Consider the following 10,642-nt stretch of genomic DNA (forward strand, 5'->3'; position numbering starts at 1 on the left):
AAAAAAAAAAAAAAAAAAAAGAGAGATTGTTTTTTAACCAAACTGGTAAAAACACCTTGTTCCTGTTTTTTGGTACAGTGAATAATCAGTCTGTCCTGGACTTTTGTGTTTATGTGGAATGGCTGAAATGTCCAAACGAAGGAATCGAGCCAGCAGCAGTTTGCTTAGGTTTCGCTCTTTTTGTTTTGTGAACTAGAAACATCAACAGGGACTATCCTGTTATCTTGTGCATGTTGCTTCCAAGAACACTTTTCTCTCGAACAAGTTTCTAGTTTGGTCTCTGCATAGAAGTGTAAGGAATGGAGTCACAGAATTGTTGCATTCAAATGTCATTTCTCTATATCTTTATTATTTTTATTTTCTTTATATTTACTGAAACATGATGGAGAATTGATCCTCTAACAAAAATAATGTTTTGACATGCTCTTGTAGTATTTATCTGATGATGGAGGATATATATACACAGAAAATTAAGCTTAAAATGGCAGTTCTGAGTATTTTTTTATTTAAATAGTTGTGAATCAGATGTATCCTCTTGTGAACAAATTGATCCAATAGCTCCAAAATTGCTTGCCATTTTTGTTGCACCGGTAATGTTATGTTTGGGGTTGTGAGGAGCTGTAAGCTAGCAGAACGGTGTGTAAACAGAGAACTCTCAACAATTAAGAAGGGAAAAAGGGAAGGGTTACGCTGCACCAATGGTCCCACCACAACCCAAAGCCAAATTTCTGATGAACTGGGGCTTTGCAGATTCCATGTCCTGGAAAATGACACAAGTTTTCTGATTTTTGTCTAAAATTGGCATAGTCATAATTAAAAGATGACTGGAGTTGAACTTACAATGTTGTAAAAAAGATAAAATAAGATGGTGATGGTATAGTAACAGTTTTTGTTCAGTTGTTGTAAAGCTGCATTCACACTAACGTGATTTGCATATTTGCGAATTTACTCCTCAACGAAACTCCTAAAATGTCCTTGACACCTTGATGCCCTAGGCTGCGTGTGGGAGGAGCATCAACCAACGTTTTTCTGGACTTCATTAGTTGCCACATCATGGAAAACATGGATGATGTTGATCGAGTAGCTTGGGTTTGAATGTTTTGTAGAGTTTTAACAGAAGCGGCAATCTTGTCGCTGTGTCTGGGTTCACCAGATCATTCAGAAATGTTCCCCATTTACTGTAGGAACTGCGCCTGGCGGCCATTTTAAACATTATTTCCATTTGTCTGCAGCCCAGTTTGACAACTTGCTTTCACCAAAGTGGGAAAAAATAAAAACAAAACTAGGATCTTTTTATTTTTGTCGCGATCACGCCCGCTACATCTGCTTCCCCAGTCGTGCTGCTGCCAGACTCCCCGACAGCCAAATTGCACCGCAGGACCTCAGATAATTAAAACTTGACACCCCTGCCGCATGAATCGCGTCCGGTGTGAATGCAGCATTAGAAGGTTGCACTGATAAACTGAGCTGATTCATCATAACGCAACAAAAGAGCTCTTTTATTTTCTTATGATGTAAATATGTTTGTCCTTTTTCACTCTAAAAGGATTTGTGTTTAAAGGATCCAACAATTCCAGTCAACATTAGTTTTAATATGTTGTCCTTGAATCTTACTTGAACTTTATCTTAAGTTGATTTTATGTTTTAAAGTTTTTTTTTTTTTTTTTTTTTTACAAAGTTACATAAACAAATGTTTATTAACATAACTATAAAAAACATCCTGTTAAGGTCATTTTTGATTAATTTCCAGCTTGTGCTTCACTTTTACATGACACTTTGTGAGTCACTGAGTTTGTTTTTCATAGAAAATGCATTTTTTCTATAGATATTAAGTGTAATCTATACAAGTTCTGCCCACATATTCTGTGTTTCACTCAATTGTATTTAAAATCTAAAGATTTATAAATGCAGATGCTCAGTCAGGCAGTTAAAGCTCGTCTCCCCACAGTCCATTAAGTCAGTGTGTTGTGGGCAGTGTGGAGTTCTAGCCGTGGTATTGACCGTCTGGCCTGCAGGCCTCTCTTCCCCCGAGTCGATCAATTCTGCAGTCTGGGTCAACCAGTGATTCCATGAATTCTTCATCCATTCTCAGCAACAGATTGATTGATCGTCTTCATCTTGCCTCTTACCATGATCACATCTGCCAATTCATTTTTACCTTTTAAGTCACCGAAGCGTTCTTCCATACTCTGTAGTTCTCATGTTGTTTTTATGATGTTATCAACTTGTAGTTTTTTTTTTTTCCCTTTTTTGCTTTGCTTTTTCCTCCCTAAATTCTGATTTTTCTCCTCTGTGAAAATTCTCCTCCCATCAATTTCACGTGTCTTCCGTCCTTCTTATCACCTGCACTGTGGCATCCCCTTCTCTCCTGCTTGTAGAACATTTGATCACTTCACCCGAGGACAGTTAACCGTTCTATTGCCTACAGGCCCAGGGGGGAAACGGCAAGTCTCGGCCAGGTTAGTGGTACAACTCCAAAGTTCTGAGGTAAATGGGGCCAGAAATGTCATTATTATTGATTTTTTTTTCTCTTGATCTTTTAATAACCTCTTTTTAAAAATGAAACCAAAGAATAGACTAGAATAGAATGAAATAGACAGGTTTTATTGTCTTTATACATGGAAATCAAAAACGGTTCTCTAAAAAGTGGGCAGACAAAAAGAATAAAAATCAGTGCAAGAATAAAAAAAGAGCAATTTAATGTCCATTGTGCACTTAATGCAATGTGCATTTAAGAAATATAAGCTGAAAATGAAGCAAAGTAGGAAAGTATAACCATCAATGAAACTTAAATCTGATTTATACTTGTAACATCACAAAGAAGAAAAGTCAATCCCACTTTTATTATGTGGTAATCACACTCTAAATATTAAGAAGCTGTTGAAATTTCATCATTTATCCAAAATGCTAATAGCTTCTTGGCTGCAATATGACTGCAGAGCTCACTCTCATTTAATCGACATTTTACTGTCTCGGTAGCACTTCTCTGTATTATTAGAAGATTAGGTGGACGTCTTATTAGAGATTAAGCAAACAGAAATTGACTGCAAAAAATTGAAACGCTTTTCAGTGACTACTAAGATTTCATATTTTAAGTGCGTGTGTGTGCACTTGTGCTCTATGGCTTAGTAACTTTAAGAAGAACCATTTTGTGGACATAAAAAAAAAACTTTTCACCATTCATCACTTTTATCTGGCAAGTCTGAATTCGTAATCCTCCGGATTTTGGGGCTGTGTAGACTTGGCCTCACCTGTATCGACTGTGGGGGATAACAGTTTGATGGCGAGCGGCCCTTTAGAAAAGAGCAGCTGTGTGCGTTTACGGTGCATGTTTTTATAAAGAAACTGCTCAAAAATAACTTTAAATGTTCTCATTTGCACACCAAAAAGAAACCGCAGAGCACAATGAAGTGCAGGGTTAGGACTGACTGGTCAACAGCTCAACAAAATAGGTGCCTTTATGTTGTGGAACCAGGTTTTAGGCCCACTATGATAATACAGGAATTACACTTGACAGTGGAAGCTGTGTCTTTTGTGAGGGCCGTCTTCCAGACTAGAGAAGAGGCAGCTGAGATGTTCATGAAAAAAAATGTTAAAAGATAAAAAAAATCTTTACAATTTAGTGAAATGGCAAGATCCTCAACTACAAAAATGTTTGTATTAATTTAGTAATTTCATAGCTTAATGGTTGTTTGAGGACAGTGTTTAAATTTAAAACAATTTTTCATAAAATTATTAGAGCTGTCAGGCGATTAAATTTTTTAATTGCGATTAATCACATTGTCCGGAGTTAACTTGCGATTAATCGCAAATTAATATGTGGCCTTTTTTTAAGGAAAAAAATGTGTGCTTCATGGAATTTAGCAGTTCTACATTAATTATGAAAACAAGAATGGCAAAATTTATAGTTTTCATCAGAAATACTTTGTTTTATAACATTGTATTGAGATAAACTTTCTTAACAATAAAAGGCTGTAACATAAAAATGTCACGCTATTATTTATAGCCCTTAGAATATCTTAAGATATTAACTTTGTCAACACTGAACGCGATTTGTGGGCCAAATTTGCATCAGCCCCTTCTATTTGGATGAACTCACAACTCGACATTTGACTAAAAATGTGTTAATAACTCATAGGACCTTTTTATTTTTGGCTGGATAAAAATAAGAAAAATATAACGTTCAGGGCAAGCAAGATCTGATTCTCAGTGTGTAGGATTTGGACTCCACCCACTGACGGTGTCAATAAACACATCACGTGTTGATGAGGAAGAAAGCAACCATAAAACTCAAGTACTTTTAATAAAAAGTTGGTTCAGAGTCGCACTGAGTACTCTGGGTCTTCGCCATGAAAAAACATGTGAAATGGACTCCACATATATATATATGCCCCTGGGCGGGACCTGTGTCTTCAGGCCAATCTTTTTTGGGACAGAAAAAGCTCCTCCATGGTCTTTAATACCTTTAATGGTCGTCTTCACCAAACCTACCTCTTGAGTGGTCAGTGTCTGTGTCCCTGCTCCTGCCAGGAAGATAATTTATGACTTTGTTTTTCAGGGAAAAGTACTGATTGGGTTCTTGAAGCACCCCCTAACTAGTTTCAACTGGTTGTGAGCTCCATGTGGGTTAAAATGCCAATCATTCATCAATTTGCTAAACATAAGGTATCAAAGAGTAACCTAGAAAAAAAGCATTAATGTAACATAGTATAAACAGCCTTAATTTAGTATAAAAACCATTGATATTTCGGTATTATTATCCAATTAAGTGCAATTGAAAGAGTGGATTTTACACTTTCATAATTTATACATTAACTACCATTGCTAATGGCAAACCTGTTTTTCCAAAAAAAACCCTTATCCTCTGTTTCATGTAATTGAATGTAAATACTATTTTCCTTCCAGCCTCCAACATTAATCTGAAACTACGTTGCTAGGGGCAACAATTAGTTTTACTTTTCTGAGAAAATATAGTTTTTTGTTGTTTGTTTTAGCTCTCTTAACATTCCCAAGGCTGTTAAAACTCAAAGAGATTTAAGTTTGAACTTTTAAGTATGAATGTGTCACATAGTTCTGCTGCAAAAGTTTTGTGTCTTTGTTCCCTAACCTTAAAAAACGTCTGCCTCATCCAATTTCTTTTATGTGTTTTTGTTAAAGGTCATGGAGAAGAATGTTTGAATAATTAGGAAACGTTCACTTTACTTTCCTTGACAAAAAAACACACATGCCATCTCAGTCATTCTGGGTCTCTATGTTGGACTTAAAGAGCTTTTTGATGTTACAGACTTTTCTTTTATCTTCATCATTTTTTTTTTGAGTTTTGTTGTTGTTGTTGATAAAAGAAAACCTTGTTTGTAGATCCTCAATATTGACGATGTTACCATGTTTTTGAGGCATCTGAACACCCCCATGGAGAATGTTTGAGCAGACGAGTCAATCGGTGGTGGTGGTGGTGGTGACTGGTGCAGCCTTCTCCCATGTGGGGCTTTTTACTGGCGCCTGGGCACCTGGGGGCCCTCTGCCTGGGCAAGAGCTGGGGCTCTCCATGCCCCTGTGCCAGTGGTGGTCTGTGCTGCTTGTGGGTTCTATGCTGGAGGGGGTTTGGGGTGGGGTCACACCTTCTCTTCAGTAACACAAGATGCATTCTAAAAAACTCACTTACCCAAACCCACCTGTCTGCTCATTTCTTGACGAACACTGGTTGGTGTTGGTAATGAATCGCTTGTATGTGTACGACGTGTGTGAATCTGCATGCAGGTTTATTTAATTGTGTTTATGTGGGCATTGGAGTGTGCAGATGTGTGTGGTTTTGCACAAAAATGCCGCCCTTCTCTAAACAGTTGTGCTTTGATAACGATAAGCCTCGTGCAACTTTTTCTCTCTTTATTTCTAACATTTTTGCTTTTCTGAACCCCCTACCCTTTCCTTCGTTACCCCTTTTTCTTCTCTACATCCCATGTTTAGATCTAATGATCAAAAAATAAATACAATATTTCAGTAGAATTCACTTTATTTTATAATACAAAGTGGGTTCATATAAATATACGCCCTGGATACCCTATTTGTAAGAATTAATGTCCTCAAAGCACATTTATCTTTGTGTTTGCTCAACTTCTGGACTGGATTTAAAAAAAGAATAAAATAGCCACTTGTCAATCATAAGGCAACTCATGTTTAGGCACTTCTTTCTGAAATAAATTAAATATAACGCTAAGAATTTAGGTTAATAAAATTCAGTTTCTTTATTTGTTTAGAATTTGTTGCATCTTACAGTTGTGTGTGGCTGCATTGTATTTTTCAAATTGTTTTTTAAGCATTTGTTATATTTTAGTTTTAATGATATTTGTAAATGCATGCAGCCAAAAACACTTGCAGAAGTTGCTTCCAATTTGTAATAGACGACAAATCATTGTTGTAATAGAATTCCTCAAATTTGCAAATCTGAAGTCTCAGAACTGTAAAATGATACTTCCTGTATTGCCTTTAAATTATTTTCATAACACTGCTTGTAGGAGTAAAGGATGACACTAAAATGACAAAGTTGGATGATATTATTTAAAATGATTCATTTATTTCAATTTTAATAAAATGGAGGCAAGATGGTGCAAAAAGGTTTAAGAACCAAAATCAATAAAAATATCCAAATCCTGGTGAAAGTATTGTAGATAAACAACATGGTTATTTTCACATTAGACGCTGTTCTATCTAAACCTTAAGAGCAATGAATAAATGTTCTCTTTTTTCTTTCCTGATACCATTATTTTTTGTCAAAAAAGAAAACTGACCATTATAGACATAACCTAAAACTGAATTCTAAGAAGTTAAAAAAATGTTTTTTAAAATGACCCTCATTTTAAGAGGAAATGTTTTACAATAAAAATCATCTTATGGTAGTTTTTAAAATGATGTCTTAGTCACCAGAATAATTTTTCTTCAAATAATGATTCTTGGTAAGACTATTTTTCTTATCACATTGTCAGATTTCTTTTTGCTTAGGTAAAAAAGATCTGCCAATGGGGTAAGAATTTTTGACCAATTTTAAGGGACCTATTGTTGCAAAGGATGCTTTCTCAGGAAGTATGATTGAAGAACTAGTGTTAAGTGTTAATCAATGTAAAAAAACGTACATGGCAAAATCTACTTTAAACAAAGAAAAAACTGAATACATAAAAGTAGTGTCTACGTGCCTCAAAAAGACCAAAACAAGGATACTTCTCACTAAAGCAGGCCTGAATGACTTCACTTAGCAACAAGATAGACAAGGCAGCTGTAGAAAACAGGTCTGAATACATCTATTAAGAATCAAACAAATCAAATTTTTTGGTCCATGAAGTCTAACATTAAATTAAGTTAGGTAACGTAAGTCAACAAAAAATAAAAAAGTTTAGTCATTGACCACAATTGCAATATTTGCCATTTTTGTACTTTTAAAAAGTATTTATCTTATCATACTCTAATGTCCACACATGTATTTATTTTTTTAAAGAATACATTTTTTGTGACTTGATGAGAAGAAGAATGTAGGTTTACTGAATCTGATAAAAATGTGCACAAACTGCTAATTGAATTTGTGTGATTTCAAAAGCTGGGGCAGATAATAGCTAGCCTCCACAGTGTAAAGGTGACTAATCCTTTGGACCATATGTCAGCGGGTTGTCAAGCCCAGAGCCACAGCAGCAACAGGACACAGCAATGCAGGGCAGCAAAACTGACGCATCCACATGTAAGCACACACTAGGACTTTGACTTTATTTAGATGATAGTCAGGTTAGTTCTTGTAAAGGTTTTTTTTTACTTGTCACAGGACAGCATTTCCAGACTTCTGCAAGGGAACCGGCGAGGGACGAAACATTGTAGACAACTGCTGCTACATCACACTGATGCTAACTGAAACCTGCTCTTATTTTAGGAAGCAGCAGCGACCTCAGGGGGGAGGAGGAGGAGGAGGAGGAGGAGGAGGGAAGATCCAGCCTCAACAGATTCAACAGCAATCACCTCAACTGCAGAGGGATCGAACCCAGCAACAATATCCAAACCAACCACAGCAGACTTTGACAGAACCTGCAGAGAACAGACACAGTCGGCCACCTCGCCAGTACCAAGGAGGGCAGCGCCCGGCGGGGCCAAGTCACGGCTACAGCCAGAACCGGCACCACAACCAGAAAGGTCAAGGACCGGCGAATGCCACATGGGAAAAAGGAGCGCCCCCCAGAGCAACCAAAGACACTGAGAATGTAAAAGTGGATGAGAAGCAGATCAGACCACTGAAACAAAACGACAGCAGTAGGAGTACCAATGACTCAGCCAGACCTGACTCCACACACAGTACAGAACCTTTACCAGATCTAATAGTTACCAAGGAATGTCCCACCCTCCGACCAGCAGGAAAGACGAGCGAGGGCCAGCCGGAGCTGCCCAAAGTCAGTCTTCTGCAGTCGTCGAAGGAAAGACTGAGGGGAAGACTAAAGGACAAGGTACTGAAAAGCTGCTTAGTTCTGTCAGTCAGAATTACAGTTACCAGCCCTGATCTGCATGTGTGGAGACATCACCATTTGGTTTTGATAATTGTTCTTATCTCCACAAAAGCAAGTGTGCCTTGAAGGTTTCTGTTCGTGCTTATTATGCACGCCAACGCCTCCAAAGCAGCAGCTCCTTATCATGCAGAAAACTCATCAGTTTTTCATCTTAAACTGATTAGCCTTCAGCCACCTTCATCTGAATCTTAGCATCCTCTGTTTTCTGGTGTTGTTTGGTCATTCTGGAGAACATCTCTTTCTTATCTGCTCTGGGAGCTTTATTAGAGCATCTGATATGATTTTCATGGATTTTAGACCCAAATGAAGAGAATCAACTTGTAAGAATTTATAGCACTGAAAACATTGCAGTAGTTCAATCCCTTTACTCAAAGTAGCCCTATCATGCTCCTGTAAAGATCCACTCATTCCTGGTAGTCTTTTTAATTATGAGTATCTTGTTTTTAATCAAAATTGTAAAAGAAAAAAAAAAATCTAGGAAATAGTTTCTACCAAGTGGCAGTAGTTTATAAGAAATTCACCTCTCTGTAGTGGGTGGGACCACTGGTACAGAGTAACCCCGCCCCCCCTTACCCTCACAATTGCTGAGAGGTCAGACGCTGCTTTCAAATTGAACACGATTTATGCGATAAATTCACATTGGCCACCTCTTTCTCACAGCGCTGCGAATTCGCTGCTTCGCCGCCTGTCCAAAAATGTATTCCTGAACTTGATGCCGAGGCAGTGCGTGGGAGGAGCTACCAGCTAATGTTTTTAGCCTGATTGCTACATGGAGTGATGTCTGTGAATATCTCACTTCCAATGTATGGAAAACACGGATGACGTTAAGAAATCAGGTTTATTTATTTTGAAGAGTTCTATAAAAACATTGGTAATCACGTCTCCATGTTTGGGTTCATGGGATCATTCAGTCGCATTTCATAACTGCATTGGATTGCAGCTCATCAAGTCTAACATCCTGTCCCTTTCCCCTGATCTTCCTCCAGGAAGAAGCTCACATGCAAAAGTCTGAGTCCGGATCACAGAGCTTAGACCGGCTGGTGGACCTCCTGAACAACATGAGGAGCAACAGCAGCGGCGTGGAGCAGCAGCTGGCCTCCTTCATGGAGGAGGCGCAGTGCTCGGCGCGGTCTGAGGAGTCGCTGGCTCAGGTGGTCAGCACCATCTATTTAAAGGCCGTGTCTGACAGAAGCTTTGCAGCAACGGCAGCTAAACTCTGTGACAAGATGGCGCTGTTTATGGTGGAGGGGACCAAGTTCAGATCGCTGCTGCTCAACATGCTGCAGGTAACGGCATCACGGCATTTATCATCTTTCAGTCTTTCAAGTTTCTGTATTTCACAGCTTGGTTTGCTTTGCATCTTAATTTGAAAAACATCTTTTAAAACTTTTGCTGTCTTTGAACCAGTTTCTGCTGTTCGAGAAAAAAAACAATTTATATTTTATTTTGTCAATATTTTTTTTTTAAGAATATGTGTTTTAAGAAAAGTTTTTTCTTAAATTATTTTAATTTAATTAACCATTCCTCAAAAACACATAAAGGATAATTAATTTAAAGCACAAAATAGTCTTGATTGCAAGTTATGCAAATGCAGGGCAGCTAACGCCGACATGTTTTTACTTTAACATAGGAAAAAGTGCTGCAGGAGTCTGGTTTAGGATTGTTCGATAAGCTTCCAGCTTGATAACAAGCTCACAGAGTAACAAGTCTGTAGTTAAAAATTTAATATCTACTGATTCTGCAGTTCCACAGTTAAGAATCTCGTGGGATCTCATTAGTTACGGTTAAAAAAAAAAGAAAATGTTGGTTAAAAAAAAAGTATATGCTGTTGGATATTTGAATCTGTGTCATGTTATTATGCTCTACAGCCAACGCAATTTTGTTGCTCGCTTTATGTTAAAGTTAATCAAGGAAAAAAACAAAAAAATAAATGCATTTAGTCCTGTAACATACTTTATACACTGTAGCAGTTCTGGTTATAAATAATTGAGGTGAAAAAAATGTCAACATTATTTTATCTAAGTGTCAAAGATGATGGAAATCGTTCTTTTTTCATCTTTTTGTGGCATTTTTCTGATGATGGAGGACATATATAAGGAAGATTAAGC

General features: G+C 37.5%; 1 protein-coding gene across 2 annotated transcripts in view; it reads left to right on the forward strand.

Annotated features, from left to right (window-relative positions):
- ctif (CBP80/20-dependent translation initiation factor) overlaps positions 1-10,642 on the forward strand; it is a 59,474-nt gene that overhangs the window by 32,999 nt on the left and 15,833 nt on the right. Inside the window, exons 9-11 of one of the 2 annotated variants that reach the window (XM_024299235.2) lie at positions 2,379-2,459; positions 7,910-8,474; positions 9,521-9,820. In XM_024299235.2, coding sequence (XP_024155003.1) covers positions 2,379-2,459; positions 7,910-8,474; positions 9,521-9,820 — 946 coding nt within the window. The remainder of the gene's footprint in view (positions 1-2,378; positions 2,460-7,909; positions 8,475-9,520; positions 9,821-10,642) is intronic. The other variant, XM_024299236.2, reaches the window with a different exon arrangement.

Source organism: Oryzias melastigma, linkage group LG12 (genome assembly GCF_002922805.2).
Source record: "Oryzias melastigma strain HK-1 linkage group LG12, ASM292280v2, whole genome shotgun sequence".
Classification (NCBI taxonomy): Eukaryota; Metazoa; Chordata; class Actinopteri; order Beloniformes; family Adrianichthyidae; genus Oryzias; species Oryzias melastigma.